Here is a 19,814-nt window from a genome sequence, read left to right on the forward strand (position 1 = left end):
AAGCATCCTTTACCTTACCCACGCAAACTTGCATTCGGTCGCCCTGGGATCTCTTCTTTTTGGACTCAGATCCACAACTGTAGCCTCAGAAATCATCAAACTGCATAGACCAGCAGCTCACACGGACCACGTCAAGCCGAGTTCATCGCTCGTCAAATTGTCAGATTCAAAGCAGCTTGATAGGCTTTTTGTCTCCTCACTTTTCATACTCTCAATCTGCTACAACTCTCGTGTCGTCTCTGTTGAGGGGGCCCTTACTCATCATGTCTCTGGATCTTGAACAGCACCTCACCTTTGTAAGTCACATTTCGATACGCCATTTATCATATGTCGAAAATCATACTAATATGCGGTAGTATGGTGCTTACCACCATAACTCGGTTAATGTCGCCATCCACATGGTTTGCGTCCCCCTCATCCTCTTATCGGGGTTCTGTATGGTTCGTCTCTTCATGTCCTCGCCGGCTTATGCATGTTGCGTTGCTCTGCATCTGCTTTCTTACCAGAACTCCATCTGACATTTCTCCAGGCCACATACACCGGCACTCTCATTCCTACACCATCTTGGATCACTCCCCCTTATCTGGACCTCAACCTTGGTGTCATTGGTGCCAGCCTTTATTCCTTGCTTTATCTGCTCTTGGAGCCCTTTGCAGGCTTCCTTCTGGCTCTTTTTTGTATGGGGGGTGTAGCACTTGGCAACTACTTCCATCAGCAAAACCCTGACACCACTTTTCAGGGTGCTCTGGCTATCCATGTTGTCTGCTGGATCTTCCAGTTTATTGGTCATGGTAAATATGAAGGGCGTGCCCCTGCTTTGCTCGACAACCTCATCCAGGCCGTCTTCCTTGCCCCTATGTTTGTATGGCTTGAGATACTCTTCAAGTTTGGATACCGACCAGAGCTCCGATCTCGTGTCAACAAGAAAGTCCAGGTCGAGATTGAGAAGTTCAGGTCAAAGAACGGCAAGGCCCAATAGAGCAATCATCTCAGCCCAATCTACTTCCCTGATCTTGAGCATATAAGATGGTCCGTCAGACGACCAATGCTCCGGATACTGCGTTGTAGAACCAGCTTCAACATCGAGACAAACCACTATCTGACGTGTCCCCGCTTACATTTCAGATACCATCAATCGATGATCAGTAGCGAGCACCCAATCTATCGTCATTGGGCCTCATTGCACGGAATACGACAGTATTCTTTTCGCCGCCGCGGAGACGAAGGTGGCATTGGTGATCTCACCCTTTTGTTTACTCGCGCATTTGATGCTCTTGAGAGCGGATTCGTTTGCTTACACGACCGTTAGGTTGTCCTGAGACTCATGAAATCGGCACGTGAAATACAAGGAGAAGGTCAGGAGGTGGATCAGTCCAGGTAACAGCCTCAGCATCATATGGAGTGTATGGAGTTGTTTTGTTTGCAATTAGATAACAGTTTACATCAAGCACGTAGTAAATTCATCAATATATTCGTATCATTTATCAATGGGCATTATTCACAGTATATTCATCCAGGAACAAACGTTATATTGCTATCTAATCTTCTTCACGATGCCGTTCTTAAGGCCATTTCGGTCCGTGATGGTCTGCTAATAAAGGCAGGTTTGCTGTATATTGTTAGTTTAGAGCTCATCTTCGTCATCAACATGACAAAACTGTATCTCTATCGACTTGGGTCGTTCAGCAGGATGGTGAACATGGACCTGATATTCTCGAACATGATCTAGACGCTTGCAAGTTTGATCGTCTCCCTGTTGAATAATAAGCAGAATAACCTCACCGCCTCGATCACCATCGATGCCTTGTGGAGGCTCCGAGGAGAGAGGGGGCGCACGTCGAAGCTTGTTAGGGATCCCAGCCTCATCTAAGCTTTGTAACTCTAGGTCGTGGTAAACCATACGCAGGCAATTCGTTGCGCGGCTGCGTTGTAGGCTCGGCTGACCAGCTTCACGGTGTCTTGGCGGACACAGGCGTCGTTGGTTTGGACGTTTTCGGTCGGTCTCCAACCCTGAGCTGCCCGAGTTAGTCATCTTAGATGCTCGTACTGGCCAAGCAAGTATCACAGGGATAGTCCGGGCGTTGTTGGCCTTCTATCTTGCGTTTGCAAGACCTGACTGGGCACAGCCAGTCCAGAATGGGTCGGATAAACTGCTTTTGTCGGGCCTTGATCTTTTGGCAAGGGACTGGCATATACCTCATGTGATGACACTTGAAGCTGAAGATCTGCTGGCACATGTTAATGCTGGTGTTTTCAAGTTAATGTATGGAACAGGCGTGAAGTATTACTTTTGTTGGTTATCTTGTGACGATGGGGGCACTGGCTTATATTATACTTGTCCCTGGTTTATCTTGTCGGCAAGTGTGAGACGAACATCTCCATTGTTCGGGCGTAATTGCAAAAGCTAGAGAGTGAATCCGCGAGAGGCCTGGTATGCGTATATGTTCTTTTTTATTCTCAGCTAATTCCTTTGTAACGGTCATCACTGTGCATTTGAAAGGGCTCGGCTTGTCAATGACATGAGGGGTTGCTTTGGTAAAGTCTGTCCTGTATTCTGTTGAGAAGATGAGAAACTGAACTACCTTACAATATGGAATAAATCAACACAAATAAGCTCCCATGTCAATAAAATACGGGTATATTCGCCGTGTTAACTCCCAACCCATAGTTAGTTGACTAGAACAACGAGAGTCGAGCAATTCGTTCGTCCTTTTCGGGCTTTGAAGCATTGAACTTCATCTCGTTCTCGTGCTTCAATCTGCTCTGCTCCTTCTGTAGCTTCGCGTCCATTTCCTTCTGAAGCTCGTGTTGAATAATGTCCAACTGCTGCTCCCTCTCCTGCTGGGCCTTCTCATGGCGATTAGTCTGTAGGGTTCTCATATGAGCATCGTACACGTATATAAACAAGGTTGCTGTATAATTGTATGTCTTCACTGACCTCGTTGGCAAGATGTTGCGGAGTTGCAACAGCATATTGCTTTCCCTCGCTGGAGTACAAATATCTGAACTTTCCGTCCTTGGACACCTTTGGTCTGTTGTGTTCTGGCCATAGATATGGCTTCTCCTCCTCCTTCCCCTTCTCTTCGTCTCGCTTCTGGATCATTCTGGATACTCTCTTAATCCTCTTCTTTGCATCTTCCCCGTCTTCACTGTCGCTGTCGCTGTCGCCCTCATTCTCACTGTCATATCCCCTGTGTGCCTTGTCCTCGTCTTTATCTTCTTCAGTGTGTGGCTTAATAGAGTCACGCCACATGGATGGAACCATCCCTGGGTTTTCGATAATTTGAGTATAACCGGTGGGGTTTTCTTTCTCGGTCTCTTCCAGGGTTTTGTTGAAGTTTTTAAGAAGCGCCTTGGCCAAAGTCTTCTCATGCTCAGAAACTTCCATCTTGTCGAGTGAGACGTATATGTGGCTGTCGGGTTTTGGAGGTTTATACTCATGTTCGGTCTTGTTTCCAGACTGGCGAGTCTGGTCCAACTTTGGCTCGTTCTCTTCGGTGTCTGGTCTCTTTTGTATGATGCGCCTAGCCACAAAGGAGCTGTTTCTGATCGCTGGAGCTGAAAAGGGACTAGATTCAAGAGGGTATCTAGGATCGTCCCTATAATGATCAACAGGCTCAAGGTGAGGGAAGTCGCTGTCTTTGAGCTTTTCGCCCAGTCCTCCAGTTCTGTTATATTTCACCAATGGTGAAGCGAAGACAACTCCGACCAGGAACCAGGTCAGCACTATGAAGATATTGATTTCCATTCTGGTCAGCGCGTGGGTGTTGTATGTGCTGCGTATGGTTCATGGCCAGATAAGAAACAGAGGGTTTTCTGAAGCAAGGCACCACACTTTACTTATACATGACTAAGGCTTGAAATAAATTTGACTTTCATCATCACATATCACGTCAACAAAGCTTGTATGGTTACGAATCATAGACACGGAGACCAAATTATAGAATCAAAAAGTTTGTCTGATCCATCTTGTCCACTCATTGGGTATACTGATCTTGGTTCCATGTTCTCGGTGTACGCCTAAGTTTGCCAGTGTCTGCACTATTGGATGCATTAAAACTGTGTCGGCGTTACTCAGGAAACATTTGGAACATTCTTTGGGGTTGAGTTATGTCGAGATTGGTTGGTATTGGTGATGTACAAGCACACCCTGTGTATGTATTGTCTGTCCCTACTGCGCTTATCGTGACTAATTCCAGTATGTATTTTCTTGCCCAGTCGATACTTGGAGCTTCTCTATTCAGTGCGAGTGATAGATCATACAGGGAGAATTTCGATGCATCGTAGCTCAGTATCTCAACTAGGCCATGTTGTCGGACGAGAGAAAAGGCCAAAAACCAATTGGTATCCCAGAATAGAGAATTACGCTTCTGGGAGATCTTCAGTTTAACGGAATGGCCAATGGGGTCATCATTTGCTCGCTCTTGTGTCATTTTGGTGATAATTTTGTACTCGATCGACTGAGCTCGCTACTTGCAAATTCGAACTTTTGCGAGGAACACTATGGTTACTCTGTAGCTCCCAAGTAAAATTCAGTTTATACTTATGCAGTTGTAATACTCCCTATTATCGTCTAGGAGATTCCGTCGCCTTCGTTCTTTTCCAAATATTGAATCATTTTCTGTTGTTAAGGTTCACTCTTGTAGGTGCTGAATCTTGCTGAATACCTTAGGGTACCTTGAGGAAGCGGTTACATTGGCCAATAGCATGTTAGCAAATACTATAGGGTAAGCTCATGATCGTTGGATATGATAGAAATCAATGGGATGATATGTTTTGTCGTATTGGGTCAAGCACAACGTTATCAGCGGCGGTTTCGGGATTCCGGCATTTTTCTGCCCGTCTCGATGCCTTTTTTGACGATCGGGTTGTTCAGTGTCTATCGGAATATCGCATTCTGAGCGGATCTCCTGCGGGTTCGGTGCGTGTTCCCGTACCTGGCTCTCGTGAAGCCTAAATGCACCTCTGATGTCCTCATGTTCAACAACCAGAATGTACTAATCAGCAGCTTGATATAGCCAGTATAGTACCACTGCTGTAAATTTGAGAGTAAGAGGACTTACATTTGATAATTCACAACCGTATATCGGACTCACTATTCGGAACCTCGCATGACTCAGAAAAACTCCGCCAGCGGCCCTATCACCGCCAAAGCGCAGAATAGCGGCGGCACAGGCGGTACGTATCTCCGCCAATTCCGCCGATGCCACCAAAGTGGACGGCGATGTCGGGGCATTTCATCATTGGCCTGGGAGAATACTACACCGCATTGGCTGTTTTACTTTTTTTCAATGGGTCAAAAAGAACTTGACACCTCTTCCAGACGTCTGTGAGCACCAGTAGAATTACTTTCCTTGCTGCTTACAACCGTTGCTCTGCTGTGTCCTTGTTTGTCTCTTGTTGGCCAGGGTCCAAGCTGTATTGTAGTATGTATGTATGTGCTTGAAGGGTCGCCGTAACCGGACCCATAAGCTTAGCTTGGCTTGGTCTGGGGAGTTCAGCAAGGATGATAAGCTTTGAGGTGATGTTCGGTATCTGGCTGCAGGTACAGTCAGTGTGGGATATGCTCAACAAGATACACAAAAATTAATAAGAGAAGCCCTGATTGTCAGAGCCAAAACGGGACAACATAATGCATCAAAGTTGGGTGTTACAGAACTCGTGCCTTGGATTCTCCACGAAAGACCCTTGAACAAGACACTAGTGAGGGACGATCTCCATCGAATCTTGGTAAATTTTCTCACCTATTACGGCCGAAATGTTGGGGCAGTTCCATTTAGTCTGTAGATAGCAATCGGAGGTATCTATCCATTATTGAAGTGCTATGGAGCTACTTTGTTAGCTGTTCCTGGGCCTGGGCTGAGCTGCGTCACAGCCCAGTCCAGCACAACTTTTTGTAGAGTCACACACCAAAACTAGTGAATAATTTTCGGAGGTTCTTCTTATCTTATCAGCCGTACCGCCATTTTTCTTCACGGCGGGCCGCCCTACTTATCCCCATCCCCCCCCTCCTCTAGAAACCAGTTCCAACAGAGTCACAGTCTCTTGTGTCCTTCCCATACATCGACATATCCTAGACGCTTGATTCGGGATACAGAAGGGCAACCTCGCCAGCGGGACGGTTCAACTTACGCATTGATACGTGCAAATTATCCGCTGCAATGCCTCTCAACTTCAACCTGGCAACCACTCTCGCTGGTCGAGCTCCGGCCCTGCTCCGTCATGGACGCAGGGTCCCGCGAGCTTTGCCCTCTCGCTCATTCTCCTCCGTGAGCCCTCTCTCAGCATCCGCATCATGCCGAGTCTCAATCGCATCTGCCCGCCCCGCCAACTCGAAGCGCCTGGGCACCCTCAAGGTTATGCGCGCCTACAGCTCCGCCGCTGTTCAGGATGCACCCAACCCCAAGGCCTACCTCGACAGTGGAGTCATCAAGCCTCACCAGACCGTTGATGTCAAGAAGGTTCTTGTCATTGGAAGTGGTGGTCTTGCCATTGGACAGGCCGGAGAGTTCGACTACTCAGGTTAGCATACCCAATACGCAGTGACGCACATCTCACCGATGAACTTGCGATTCACCACCAAAACTCATTTTTGAGCATTCAAAATTAACACACTCGAAATATAGGTGCTCAGGCTCTCAAGGCCCTCAAGGAAGCCGGCGTTGCTTCTGTCCTCATCAACCCCAACATCGCTACCATCCAGACCAACCACAGTCTGGCTGACGAGGTCTACTACCTCCCCGTTACCCCCGAGTATGTCTCCTATGTCATCGAGAAGGAGAAGCCCGATGGCATCTTCCTGTCCTTCGGTGGCCAGACTGCCCTCAACCTTGGTGTTGAGATGCAGCGACTCGGCCTCTTTGAAAAGTATGGCGTCAAGGTCCTCGGCACCAGTGTCCGAACTCTGGAACTGAGCGAGGATCGTGACCTCTTCGCCAGGGCTCTGGATGAGATTAACATCCCCATTGCCAAGTCGATTGCTGTCGGCACTGTCGAGGAGGCTCTCGAGGCCGCCGAGACCGTCGGATACCCTATTATTGTCCGTGCCGCCTATGCTCTAGGTGGTCTGGGTTCCGGTTTCGCCAACAACGAGGAGGAGCTCCGCAACATGGCCGCTCGATCTCTTACCCTCTCTCCCCAGATCCTCGTCGAGAAGTCGCTCAAGGGCTGGAAGGAGGTCGAATACGAGGTCGTTCGTGACGCCAACAACAACTGTATCACTGTGTGCAACATGGAGAACTTCGATCCTCTTGGCATCCACACTGGTGACTCCATTGTAGTTGCGCCTAGTCAGACTCTGAGCGACGAGGAGTATCACATGCTTCGAAGCGCTGCCATCAAGATTGTCCGACATCTTGGTGTTGTTGGCGAGTGTAACGTCCAGTACGCTCTCCAGCCTGATGGTCTCGACTACCGTGTCATTGAGGTCAACGCCCGTCTTTCCCGATCCTCTGCCCTGGCCTCCAAGGCTACCGGATATCCTCTTGCGTACACTGCTGCAAAGATCGGTCTCGGACACACCCTTCCCGAGCTCCCCAACGCTGTCACCAAGACCACCACTGCCAACTTCGAGCCTTCCCTCGACTACATCGTCACCAAGATTCCCCGATGGGATCTCTCCAAATTCCAGCACGTCAAGCGCGACATCGGCAGTGCTATGAAGTCTGTTGGTGAGGTCATGGCTATCGGCCGAACCTTTGAGGAGTCTTTCCAGAAGGCCATTCGTCAGGTTGACCCCCGATTTGTGGGCTTCCAAGGTGATAAGTTCGATGATCTCGACTTTGAGCTCCAGAACCCTACCGACCGCCGATGGCTCGCTGTTGGCCAAGCCATGCTTCACGAGAATTACTCTGTTGAAAAGGTCCACGAGCTGACCAAGATCGACAAGTGGTTCCTCCACAAGCTGCAGAACATCGTCGACTGTACCCGTGAGCTTGAGCAGGCTGGTGGTCTTCAGAGCCTGAAGAAAGATCAGGTCCTCAAGGCCAAGAAGATGGGCTTCTCTGACCGACAGATCGCCATGGCCGTCAAGAGCACTGAGGACGAGGTCCGAGCCTACCGTCTCAGCTTCGGCATCCGACCCTGGGTCAAGAAGATCGACACCCTGGCCGCCGAGTTCCCCGCCAACACCAACTACCTCTACACCACCTACAACGGCTCTACTCACGATGTCACTTTCGAGGACAACGGTACTATTGTCCTTGGTAGCGGTGTTTACCGAATTGGTAGCTCTGTCGAATTCGATTGGTGTGCTGTCAGCGCCACTCAGGCTCTCCAGCAGATGGGTGAGAAGACCATCATGATCAACGTAAGTTTATATTCTCCCTTCCGTCCCAATCAAGCGTTCCTTCCTTATGCGGTGTCGCCGTGATCGCGGCCCCACTTCGCCGAAAACGGCCCCACTTTACACCGGACCTTTTCAAATCTCATCCTAAATCTCCTCACAACTTCTATAATCATTTTAAGGGGCTTTGACTAATATTTGACAATAGTATAACCCAGAGACGATGAGCACAGACTTCGACTCGGCTGATAAGCTGTATTTCGAAGAGCTGAGCTACGAGCGTGTCATGGATATCTACGAGCTTGAGAATTCGAAGGGTGTCGTTGTGTCCGTTGGTGGCCAGCTTCCCCAGAACATTGCCCTCAAGCTCCAGGAGACTGGTGGAGCTAATGTCCTTGGAACTGACCCCAGGGATATTGACAAGGCCGAGGATCGTCAGAAGTTCTCTGAGATCCTTGACAGCATTGGTGTCGACCAGCCTGCCTGGAAGGAGCTTACTTCCGTCAAGGCTGCTGAGGAGTTCGCCGAGGAGGTTGGCTACCCCGTTCTCGTCCGCCCTAGTTACGTCCTTTCCGGCGCTGCCATGACTGTGATCTCAAGCCAGGAAGATCTCAAGGACAAGCTGGAGGCTGCCAGCAATGTCTCCCCTGACCACCCCGTTGTCATCACCAAGTTCATTGAGGGTGCCCAGGAGATCGATGTTGACGGTGTCTCTGCCAACGGCGAGCTCATCATTCATGCTGTTTCCGAGCACGTTGAGCAAGCCGGAGTTCACTCCGGTGACGCCACTCTGGTTCTCCCCCCTGCCAATCTCGATAGCAACACCATGGAGCGTGTCAAGGAGATTGCTGTCAAGGTCGCCGCAGCTTGGAAGATCAGCGGCCCCTTCAACATGCAAATCATCAAGGCCGAGAACCCTGAGGGTGGCGAGCCCCTTCTCAAGGTCATTGAGTGCAACCTTCGTGCCTCTCGATCTTTCCCCTTCGTCAGCAAGGTCCTCGGAACCAACTTCATCGATATTGCTACCAAGGCCCTCGTCGGCAAGCAGGTTCCTGCCAAGTCTGACCCTATGGCTGAGAAGCGCGACTATGTTGCTACCAAGGTTCCTCAGTTCTCCTGGACCCGTCTCGCTGGTGCCGACCCTTTCCTCGGTGTTGAGATGGCTTCCACCGGTGAGATTGCTTGCTTCGGTAAGGATCTCGTTGAGGCCTACTGGACCTCTCTCCAGTCCACCATGAACTTCCGCATGCCCGAGCCTGGTGAGGGTCTCCTCTTCGGCGGAAATGTCTCCAAGCCGTGGCTCACCCAGGTCGTCGACTACGTTGCCCCTCTTGGCTACAAGCTGTACGCCGCTAGCCCCGAGGTCAAGGAATTCATCGAGAACAAGTCCAAGACCAAGGTCGAGGTCGAGGTTATTGAGTTCCCCAAGGAGGACAAGCGTGCCCTCCGTGAGGTCTTCAAGAAGTACGACATCCGCGGATGCTTCAACCTGGCCCAGGCCCGAGGCAAGACCACGCTGGACGTCGACTATGTCATGCGCCGAAATGCCGTCGATTTCGGCGTCCCCCTGTTCATGGAGCCTCAAACCGCTATCCTCTTTGCTCAGTGCATGAGCGAGAAGCTGCCCCGCCCTGAAGGTATCCCCGCTGAAGTCCGCCGATGGTCCGACTTCATCGGTGGAAAGCCCCTGTAAATTATAACTGGCGTTTTTGTGATTGGAAAAGGGGTGGATTTGGGAGTTATTCGAATGTGTGTATGTGTGTGTCTGCGTGATAAACCTTTGTGATAATATTAGTAGTCAATTCTACAAATATGACAAGTTTATGATATCCTTTACTTACTATAAGTTATGATGATATATATGAAGTCCTCCCAAATTATACATGTCTATCTTCTGACTCTGGTATTTGTGAAGTTTTTAGACACAACAGTGCAATCATCATAACTTGAGCATGTCTTAACCATGATAATAATTTTCCCAAGTTACACTACCCTTGGCTGGAACCAATTTAACAACATGATCATCATGATTTGGATAAATTACGTTGGATATGATGATTGGCAACGATGTATCCAAAAAAGTTCACCCGAAAAGGGGCTCTTAGCCTGACTGTGATCACAACTTCGCTCTTTGTACTCTTGAAGCGCCAACATAATGGACATCACTCAGTAATATCACGTCAAAGCACATGTAAACATGCACGATTCTTTTGATTTAAGTTGAGGAAGCCGCCCCAATGAAAGCATTGCCTATATGCTCCGATACCTGTCCTTAACGCCGCCTCAGCTATACATGCAATATCATCTTCCACGTGAAGGAAGTTAAGAAAATATCTAGCAAGAAAACCGAATCCAGCCTCACCACTTTTTGGGTTCCGCGTCTCATCTAAATCTCTATCTGACCTCCCCTACTGTCTTCCCTTGTACCCAATACCTCATTATTGACTAGGGTGGCGGTGGATTGGCGGACTTGGTCCAGCGCTCGTTTAGCCTGAAGGCAGCAAATCGCTTAGCAAGGGGTTCTCCCGAGTCGCGAATGGAATTTTGAAAAGAAGAGGATGAGGAGGAAGAGGGCGAGGGGGCACCGTCCTCCTCCCGCTGACGCTTGGGGATTCTCTCACCAGTCGATTGAAGGATGGCCTGGAGGGTCTGCCAACCCTCGGTAGAACGGAGCTGGAATGTGTCGGCAAGATCGTGCTGGCTCGCTACACGGCAGAGCAGGGCTTCTTCGTCCTATGAAGCCTGTCAGTAGCTTTCTTCATACATGTCAAAAACAAGCACACCTTGGAGAGGACGCCCATCTGCTGAATGAAACAGAGAAGGTGAAAGTTAGAGACCTCCTGGCCTGTGGGCTTTTGGCTAGGCGATAACTTGACAAACTTGGACAGAGCGGAATGCTCTTGGCTCTCTCCGACGTATTCTCTGTTCTCGATAGGGAAGCCTTGCTGAGTGAATATAGGCTTAGGGTCCGCGGGGAAACCGTGGGTCAGTGTGACAAACAGATACTCGACGGGGAACGATGGTTTGGCGTTCTCCTGGACGTTGGCGCCGTATTCGTTGACCCTGCGGTAGAAAACTTCAGGGATATATCTTGTGCGACTGACAGATCCGTCGTCTTCCTCCTCATCGCGTACAAGCATGACGTTAGGATCAGCTGACGGCTCAACAATGTCAGCACGAACCATTTCCACAGACTCGTTGGACATCTGGTAGGAGGAGATGGAAATCTCGCCCTGCTCATTACCGGTGATGATACACGTGACAAAATTTGAACCAAAGCTGCCGGTGTCACTCCACTTGGAGGGTTTGGGGTACTGAGCTTGCAACCTTGAAGAGAAGCAAATCTCCAAGGAGGACAAGAAGTAGGAGTCGGCGTGACGTTTGCAAACCACTGTGCCATCGCCGTTGCCAGCATCCAGCAGGTCAGTCCAGATTACTCCCACGGGCTCTAGACCGCACTGCTTGGCAACTCTGTCGACCTCCTTTTGCGACTCCCAGGCGTTCATTGTGATACCATCGAGCTCATCAACCTGAGGAGGTTCATAGATGGCTTCCACGACAGCCTTGACACCAAGCGGGACTTCAGTGTACTCGGTATATTTTCCGTAGAGATAACCTAGGCGTTGCGACCCGGTCTTTCGCCAGGCGTCAATAAAGGTGTCGATAATAGCAGGCGAGGAGAACTCGACATGATCGACCATTCGGAATTGTTGAGGCTGGAGAGTAATGGCACTGGGCTGGCACTTGGTACATATGCCCTCAGGCCAAGGGGGATGACCAGAAGGGCACTCATGCCTGACTCGATAGTAGGGCTCAACCAGGGGAGGAATGTATGAAGCGCCGAGCTCGGGCTTGTTGGTCGCAGCATTGATCTTTCGTAGGTACGAGTGGAAGGACAGGTATTTGATCTTCTTCTCCGCGAGATATCCAGGGTTGAAAGGATCGAGGGGTTGGCAGTAGTCACACATGCCCTTGGGACCATGGCGACACATGCGATCGATACCTCGGGGGATCTTGCCATCCTGTCGGTCTAATCGGTCGTCCAAGGCGGATTGGCGAATTACTTCCCACGGCCTGGCGATTCTTTCGGGTTTGGGGTTGATGGGGAGGTCTTCGGTCGGTAGAACGGGTTTCCCGTTAAGCCTGGCAGATGTGTTGGAGACTTCGGGTGCGTCACCGTTGGCAGCGTCGGCATGTTGGTAGGTGAGAAAGATGAGATCGCCGTGCCTGTGAGGTTAGTTTGGCTGAACCGTGGGAGGTCCTGAGGGCGACTAACTTGAGGCCAATCTGACCAACTTTGAAGTTGAAGATGTCCCCTAGGCGCTTTGAGTCTCCTCCGTTCGGGGCGTTCGATAGAGCTATGGTTTTGGGATCAACGGTCTTGGGGAGTTGATCGAGCAGCTGGAGGGGCTAGAGTCAGCACAGACAGCTCGGTGAGGGCTCCGAGACAACAGACCAGCTTTCCCAGATCCCCAAATGTAGTTGTGGGCTCGACATTCAGACGGGCCATGCCGTCGGGGCCGCGGAGTCGCAGCAACATGGTGAAAGATATCTAGAGAGAGCTGTCGCTATGATGGTGTGTGGTGGGTCTTTGGTGTTCTCTTTGTTCTCTTTGGTGCCTTTTGAAGGTTGAATATTCTCGGTTTGTAGAGAAGGAGAGGATCTATAGAAAGAGAACAGCTGGGAGATGAGTGGGAACGAAAAAGAAGAGTCTAGAAGTTGGAGTTGAAATGCAATGAATCAACAGCATGAAGAAAGTGAAGTTGAGCGGTGGTAGGCAAGGCAAGGTAAGGTAGGTACCTAGCTCTAGACTCGGTACGTATCTTACCTAAGGTGGCTCACGGGAAACCATGTACCTCTGCTACCTTAACTCGAGCACAGCGTCATCTGGCGGTGCCTGCGATTGCTTATCTAATGCTCGAGTGACGTCGCACGGCAGTCAAATCCAGGGCCATCCCGTCCGCCTGGTAGCATATGTATGTATGTGTCTGCACCAGCCACAATCCCGAGAGCCACTTGATAGAAGCCGAAGCGTAATCTGGCCTAAAGTTGGATCTGCGCCACACCACCACCAATTGAACAGTTCCCTTATACCTTGCCTTAGTACCTAGTATTGTATTGCATTCGTGTCTGTACGTGGGACTCGACTCATACAAACCAAAACCCAAGTCACGGCCGGCTCGACTCCTTTCTCTACACTCGTTTTCTTTTTAATTACAGTACGGACGATCTCGTATTTTGCCTTTGCAACTTTCATCGTTCATCATGTTCAACATTGACTGGAAGGGCCTTGCCCTCCCCTTTGCCTATGTTCTCGTCCTCGGCAGCGCACTCATGACATTCTCGACAATCTACCGAAAAAGAAAAGCTGGTAACTATGCCACAGAAATAGATCTCAAACCAAAACATATGCTAACATGCCAAAGCCGAGAGCGCCAACTTGGCTCCGTGGTTCGGCCCTCACCTCCAGCGCAACGTCTACCTGTCCCTGCTACACCTCGAGGATGGCTCCGAAAAGGGCCCCAAGATTCCCGAAAGCGTCCTACGAGCTGCCCTTTTGCGTCGCGCCGTCGAAGATATCCGTCGCCTGATCCAGATCAAGTCTGCGAAGCAAGCATGCGGTTCTCTGCTGCAACGAGGCAGTGTGGGTGATGATCTGTGGCAGCGATTCCAGCGCGCCGAGAAGGAGATGGAGGAGGAGCTCAGAGATGTCGTCACAGAGGTATGATAGCTGGCGTAGTGCGACTGCAAGAGATGAAGACATCATTGACAATTATAGGCCAACGCTCTCGCACCAAACTGGGGACAGTCCATCTTCCAATCCGCCCACGAAATGACGGCCAATGCTACCATGCGCAGCTCAATCGAAGAGATCCTCGCCCAAGCCGAGTCAGAGAAGCAGTGGTGGGAGAAGCGCCGAGGCCAGATCCAGTCAGAGTTCATGAAGGAGCTTGACGGCTCTGAGCAGAGCTCTTCTGCCAAGACTGCCAGCGAGGAGGATGCTGTCATGGTCGACACGCCTTCAAAGAAGAAGGGCAAGAAATAAACAATTGAAGATGTCTTGTGTGAATTGCAAGAATACGGGATTGGGGTGTCTTTATAGGTATATATACATGGTTCCGGACCTACCTCTTCAGATTTTTGGTTGTAGTATACCACATGTCACTTTGTTGCAAGGCGTACACTCTTGGTGTGCATGGGAAGAGGGGAGAGAAATACACACCGGCGGCGTTGAGGTTGACTTTTTTCTGTTTATGAAAAAATAGTAGCATGGGCTTCTTCTCTATTGATATATATGTATAGGCTGTTTCACCTCGCCTTACTCCCTTGAAAATGCAGTGATGCACGCTGGCTAGTGGCCATGTCTAGCAATGCGACCGACCTAAGATGCAGTAACAAGAATGCAGAGAACACGCAGAAAGGACCCAGAAAGGATATGCAAAACTCCTGAACCTGTAAATCCAATCCCCCCCCCCCCAGAGATTGAAAGCAGACTGTCCTCCATTATTAATCACAATAACACCGTATGTCTCGGATTGCTTTACGCATCAGGAAAAGTGCTTTCGCCTCCAAAGATCCTCTTCAGCTGCAAGTCTCGCCTTTCGTGCCTCTGCTAGGATCTCCTCCTCCGTCTTGAGAAGGATGGGAGATTCACAGCCCCGGAGACCGATAAACTTGCCCATCTTGCGCCGCTTCTCCTCGAGAGGCAGGTCAGATCTCCAAGTGACTGGGCAGGGGTACTGATTTGTCCAAGGCGATGGCGTCCTCTGGTGGTAGAAATGTGCAAGAGACTCCAGCTGCTCATCGGTGAGGAGCCAAAAGTTGAGGACCGTGGTGGGAAAAGAAGGATGGACGGCGCCTGTGGTGAGCTGGACAAGAGGTGCAAGTGGAAGAGCCATCTGTTCCAGCTTTCGTTGAAGATTTGGGTTCTTTGCGAGTCTTCGCTGGCCGAGGGCCCTGTGATGCCGTGAAGGGATCTCTCCTCGCATCATACTGGCGGTTGTTGTAAGTGGTGACAATGGTGAGTGGTAGTAGAAGAAGGAGAAGAAGAAGAGAACAAGGCAAGAAGAGATTGAGTGTCTGGGGGAAAGATGTATCAAGTATTTGTACTAGCAGTCAAGAGGTCAAGACAGCCCAATCTCTCATTCTCTGCAAGATTCACTTCTGATCAAGAATAAGAATATTTCTTGTTCTTGGCCTCTATGATCAACGATCACAAGATCTGAGGTGATGCGATGGTGGATTGGCTTTGGCGGGGTGGCTATCGACAAGCGAAGCGAACCAAGCGGCCTTCTCCGAAGAGTCCGGTGAGTGAGGAAGTGAGGAAGTGAGTAAGTAATTAAGTGAATGAATGAATGAATGAATGACAACACAGACTCTTGTTTGAGTTTCGTAGCCAATTCCTTGATCTGCGGGGAGGTCCGACTTTGGTTATTCAGAGGAACAGAGACGGACAGAAGAGCAGAGGATGGGAGGGATATATATTAAACAAGAGGCTATGCAAGCTCTGTACGAGACTTGTCTAGTTGAAACAAGATCATGACCTCTCTTTCTTTCTGTCTTTCTTTCTTTCTTTCTTAATACTAAAGCAAGATCTCTCCCCGCCCTTTGGGTCTTCGGGCCCTTGGGTCCGGGAACTAAAGCAAGACTAAGATCGCGAACAGCCAGTTGAAGGGTCTTTGTGACCGAAGCCGTTCGATTGGCCTTGTTTTCCTTTGGAACATGCCTTAGGCAGTTGAACAGCTCGGCTCGACTTAGCAGCAGCTAACAACGTTTCTAACTATCCATCTAACCCACACGCCCCCCGAGAGGACCCAGACGAGATGCTGTTCTGGGTAAAGGCTTCCTTGACTGCCTGAAATCGACAAGCTTAGGGCCTTGAACCGCTTTGAGCTCCAGGGTTTAACTCTGGATTTGGCGTGGCCTGTGAGACATGGCAACAGTCTCCAACAAACAATAACTCGACTCGACTCGACTGCGTTAGACGCAATTGGGTTGGTCCGAGGCGCTATGTCTATGGGAACAAGATACGCCAACAGCGGCTGCAGTGGAATGTGACTTGGAACCATTAGTTGGTCATGACTCAAAAGCAAGACAATGAGATACATACATACATTCAGTATCTTTACCGCTACTCTTTTTGGTTTCTTCCTTTATTTTCTTCTCTCTCTATTTTGGTTCATTGTTTCATTGATTGGTTGATTATAATGGCAATCCCTTGAGTGTAAACCTGGGTACTAACGTAGTCAATGTAGGTACTAGCTATAGCCCTTCACCGTTATCGTTCATTCACATGATGCTTTGTTCTATGCAGTTCCCTCCGCTCCCGGCGTCTAATGATGCCTGTCTGAGTCTCTACCTGCATGTCTTGGATTTTGCTGCATTGGCTGTAACCGTGACTTCACTCTCACCCTCCACTTTCACTCCCACACTCTCACTCACTCTCACGTCTCATGCATACTACTCACTCATAGTCTCACTCGCTCTTGGTTCCCAGCCACCTCGTGTCTTAGTTCTTTCAATGTCTTAGACTGACGACACCTTTTCTCTCCTCTTCTTTTTGCGGCCTATCACTCGGCCCCTCAATGGCCCATTGGGCTCGACCTCGGTTCCCATCTTAAACCCCCCTCTCTCCCCAAAAACCTGTTTCCAGACTTGGTTAATCCCGTCTCATCCCCTCAAATACAAAGGACCATCCCCATTTGGCGGTTGCAGTCTTTAATCTTCTCGCCATGTCTCTCTTTCTCAAACTTTGTCGACCAATGCAATCGCAATTCTCCATACTCAGAGCCACTTCAGCTTGGCGATGTGGTCCGCTTTCTTCTTGCTTGCTTTGACGAACCCCAAAGCCCTCAGCTCAGCCAGCGCACGGTAAAACAATACCAGCGACTTGCGTTCATCTGTCTCCTCCTCGCCCACAAGTGCTGAGAATGCAGCCCAGAGATCTGCCACATTGATGAGGCTCCCAGTCTCTGTGTATAGACGGTACAGGAGCGCCGTGGCCGGCAGAGTGGCCGGCGATCCTCCATCGCCTGGCTTGCAGCATGAACATGACAAATAGTCGTGCGGCCTGGTGAGGCTCCGTTCTAGAACTGCCCGTGGCCGAGGCACGAACACGTCTCGCGACGGAGCTCGAGAATCGTACAACCAGCTCTCCGACAACAAAAGAGACCTCGGTCTGACAAACTGAACATGCCTGATTAATAGCCCGGTGATGTCGTCGACGGCCTGAGTAAGTTGCTTGTCCTCATCTGTGAGCGCAGCCGAGTCTTGACTCAATTGAACTCTTTGTGCAATCACAGTGGTGCGCATCACTTTGCTCTGTCCGCTGTACTTGCTCCGTAGCGTAATGCCCTGCTCTTCCGCCCTTGATTGTAGCTCTTCCAGATTGACAAGTTGCCTTGTCAGTGCATCTCGAAATTCAAGGTCCGTTAGCTTCGTTGCTGGACCGAGAAGCAAGCCACCGTCTCCGTCCTGCAAGATTGATACAACCTTGCGAAGCATGACCAGCAGCTCGCTGACGTCCATACGCCGTACCGACTCAATAGCTCTCGAGTCCTCAGTAATTGAAACGCCCTCATCCAAGGCTTCCGCATATGCTCTTGAGAACTCAATGTCTTGCGATTCTGTTTCTTCGAGAACAAGAAGTGACCGCAAGAAATCCTCAACAGACTCTTGACGACGGGCCAGACTATCTTGAACTCGCGTAACGAGAAACTCGTCGTTCTCAAGCAAATCTTTGGCGTATTGCACATTATTCAAGATGCCAGATTCTACTGCCCCCTCGACATTTTCCCTGAAAGAATCAGTATGCCGAATGGCCTCGATATGCTCAGTTTGCAACAATGCTGTATGCTCGAGAACGCTGAGTGGATTTGCATAGAAATGACACATATAAGCGTACTATTATTTGTTAGCCGACATGAGACTTGTTTATATTATCTGTTCAAAGCTCGCCTTCAGTGACATAGTGAATGTCTGAATTCCTGAGACCTGGTCGTGCTGACGATCAAGCAGGCTGCGGATGAGCGATGCCCCCAGCACTACAGGAGCATCAGATGTTGCTACTGCTGTTTTGAAGACTGTCTCGAGAATGGCCGAGGTTTGAATTACATCAAATTGCGCTCCATAAATTTGCTGGCAAGAAGCCTTGAGTAGTCTGGCTTGGAGAAGCTCGACTGATGTGGCGATACCAAAGAGGAGAGTAAATGGTATACGAGGGCGCCAAGAACTTGTTGACGTGTTAGCAGCCGTGAATCAAATGTCCGAGGCGTAGACGTACTTGAAGAGAATGATCAAATCCGATAATAAACTGCTGTCGAACCCTTCACTGTCTTGAAAGGCGACAAACACATGCTCCACACTTTGAGGCTTGATAAATGCATACAGTGCTTCAAGATCATAATCGAGATACCTTCGTCCCTATAGAAAATAAGTGTTGTTCTATGAAGATGCAGATAACTCACCTCTCGACCGTCACTGACTTCAAGATCATCATCCTCATCAGTGGAGGCTTTGGCTGTGACATCTCGAATGATCTTCTTCAACGTGGCTTTCAGCGTCGATGCCTCTGACGACCGCAGACCAACAAACTTGCTCGATGTTGTTTGCTGAAGTGTCTCCGATAATTGTTGAAAGAGAAGGTCTTGTGATGCAATGTTGGGTCCTGTGATGATGAATGCTGAAGGGATTCTATCCCCACTATCCAAATGTTAGGGGTTGCAGGTATATCAGGAGTATGACTCTTACGACTCTGTCACCGCGTCTTTGGCAAACTGGCTGACTTCATTGAGAATCTCGACGTTTGAAGTTTTGAGTATTCTCTGATTCATGTGAGTGATACATCGGGTGAATAAGTTTGGTTCACCTACCTCGATCCGTTCATCAATCTTTGCCCAGCTCTCCTGGAACAATCTCTCCCTTAATTTGACGAGTTCGGGCTTCTCAGCACCGTTGAGAAGAGGGACAAAAGCTGATGAATCTTTCAATGTTTCAGCAGAGTCCTGGCCTTGCTTAGATCTTCTTCTCCGCTTGGCTGGCTTCTGGCGTGTCCCATCGTCGTCAGGGTCAAATATATATGCGACCTGTTGACCAAGTTAGTGAAATGCATTGCACAAGTTTCATGATTGGATTTTTAGCTACCTGATGATCCTCTTGGCTATATGTGTTCTGATTGACTACTTCACGAGCCATGATCAACAGTTTTATGCTGCACAAGTTATTGAAGTCTTGGAGGATGAAGAGGCTCCTAAGCTTGGATCGAGGGTGAATGGTCAACGCGTTTTAGACAGTGAGCCAGCATGTTAGCACTGTAACACGCACTGTACCCCAACAACCAGCAAGATCGTATCTGTACGTGCCTTCTTAGAGGTACAATCACACAGATTTCACACAAAGCAAGCAAGATCCCTTAGTAGGTAGGTAGGTAGACAATGACGGATATATACGATCTGTACGGGTTCCTATACTATTCATCGCAAACAAACAAGACACTTTATATAGAATGCTTCTAATTCTTTGTCCCATTCAT

The 19,814-nt window shown here is 49.4% G+C and overlaps 8 protein-coding genes; 3 read left to right on the plus strand and 5 right to left on the minus strand.

Moving 5' to 3' along the window:
• Positions 1-263: 263 nt before the first annotated feature.
• FFUJ_01411 (uncharacterized protein) lies at positions 264-979 on the plus strand (the record flags this gene model as incomplete). XM_023579017.1 has 3 exons in its annotated part: positions 264-296; positions 357-440; positions 530-979. 3 exons carry the CDS (start codon positions 264-266, stop codon positions 977-979), a joined length of 567 nt encoding a protein of 188 aa, XP_023424153.1.
• Positions 980-1,624: 645 nt separating this feature from the next.
• FFUJ_01410 (uncharacterized protein) lies at positions 1,625-2,032 on the minus strand (the record flags this gene model as incomplete). Its single annotated transcript, XM_023579028.1, has 1 exon — positions 1,625-2,032. One exon carries the CDS (start codon positions 2,030-2,032, stop codon positions 1,625-1,627), a length of 408 nt encoding a protein of 135 aa, XP_023424154.1.
• A 644-nt stretch (positions 2,033-2,676) lies between these two features.
• On the minus strand, positions 2,677-3,748 carry FFUJ_01409 (uncharacterized protein; the record flags this gene model as incomplete). XM_023579039.1 has 2 exons in its annotated part: positions 2,677-2,865; positions 2,939-3,748. The coding sequence occupies 2 exons, from the start codon at positions 3,746-3,748 to the stop codon at positions 2,677-2,679; spliced, it is 999 nt and encodes a 332-aa protein (XP_023425490.1).
• Positions 3,749-6,161: 2,413 nt separating this feature from the next.
• FFUJ_01408 (probable carbamoyl-phosphate synthase (glutamine-hydrolyzing) arginine-specific large chain) lies at positions 6,162-9,977 on the plus strand (the record flags this gene model as incomplete). XM_023579050.1 has 3 exons in its annotated part: positions 6,162-6,522; positions 6,627-8,308; positions 8,493-9,977. 3 exons carry the CDS (start codon positions 6,162-6,164, stop codon positions 9,975-9,977), a joined length of 3,528 nt encoding a protein of 1,175 aa, XP_023424155.1.
• A 752-nt stretch (positions 9,978-10,729) lies between these two features.
• On the minus strand, positions 10,730-12,824 carry FFUJ_01407 (probable nuclear protein localization factor and ER translocation component NPL4; the record flags this gene model as incomplete). XM_023579061.1 has 4 exons in its annotated part: positions 10,730-11,017; positions 11,068-12,511; positions 12,561-12,685; positions 12,741-12,824. The coding sequence occupies 4 exons, from the start codon at positions 12,822-12,824 to the stop codon at positions 10,730-10,732; spliced, it is 1,941 nt and encodes a 646-aa protein (XP_023424156.1).
• Positions 12,825-13,549: 725 nt separating this feature from the next.
• Positions 13,550-14,330, plus strand: FFUJ_01406 (related to endoplasmic reticulum translocation complex chain SEC66; the record flags this gene model as incomplete). XM_023579072.1 has 3 exons in its annotated part: positions 13,550-13,655; positions 13,711-14,006; positions 14,064-14,330. 3 exons carry the CDS (start codon positions 13,550-13,552, stop codon positions 14,328-14,330), a joined length of 669 nt encoding a protein of 222 aa, XP_023424157.1.
• Positions 14,331-14,832: 502 nt separating this feature from the next.
• Positions 14,833-15,276, minus strand: FFUJ_01405 (uncharacterized protein; the record flags this gene model as incomplete). The annotated part of the gene is made up of 1 exon (XM_023579083.1): positions 14,833-15,276. The coding sequence occupies one exon, from the start codon at positions 15,274-15,276 to the stop codon at positions 14,833-14,835; it is 444 nt and encodes a 147-aa protein (XP_023424158.1).
• Positions 15,277-17,068: 1,792 nt separating this feature from the next.
• On the minus strand, positions 17,069-19,477 carry FFUJ_01404 (related to origin recognition complex subunit 3; the record flags this gene model as incomplete). XM_023579094.1 has 7 exons in its annotated part: positions 17,069-18,187; positions 18,278-18,515; positions 18,567-18,706; positions 18,751-18,985; positions 19,034-19,107; positions 19,156-19,368; positions 19,427-19,477. 7 exons carry the CDS (start codon positions 19,475-19,477, stop codon positions 17,069-17,071), a joined length of 2,070 nt encoding a protein of 689 aa, XP_023424159.1.
• Positions 19,478-19,814: the final 337 nt, after the last annotated feature.

This window comes from Fusarium fujikuroi, chromosome FFUJ_chr01 (genome assembly GCF_900079805.1).
Source record: "Fusarium fujikuroi IMI 58289 draft genome, chromosome FFUJ_chr01".
In the NCBI taxonomy this organism is placed as follows: Eukaryota; Fungi; Ascomycota; class Sordariomycetes; order Hypocreales; family Nectriaceae; genus Fusarium; species Fusarium fujikuroi.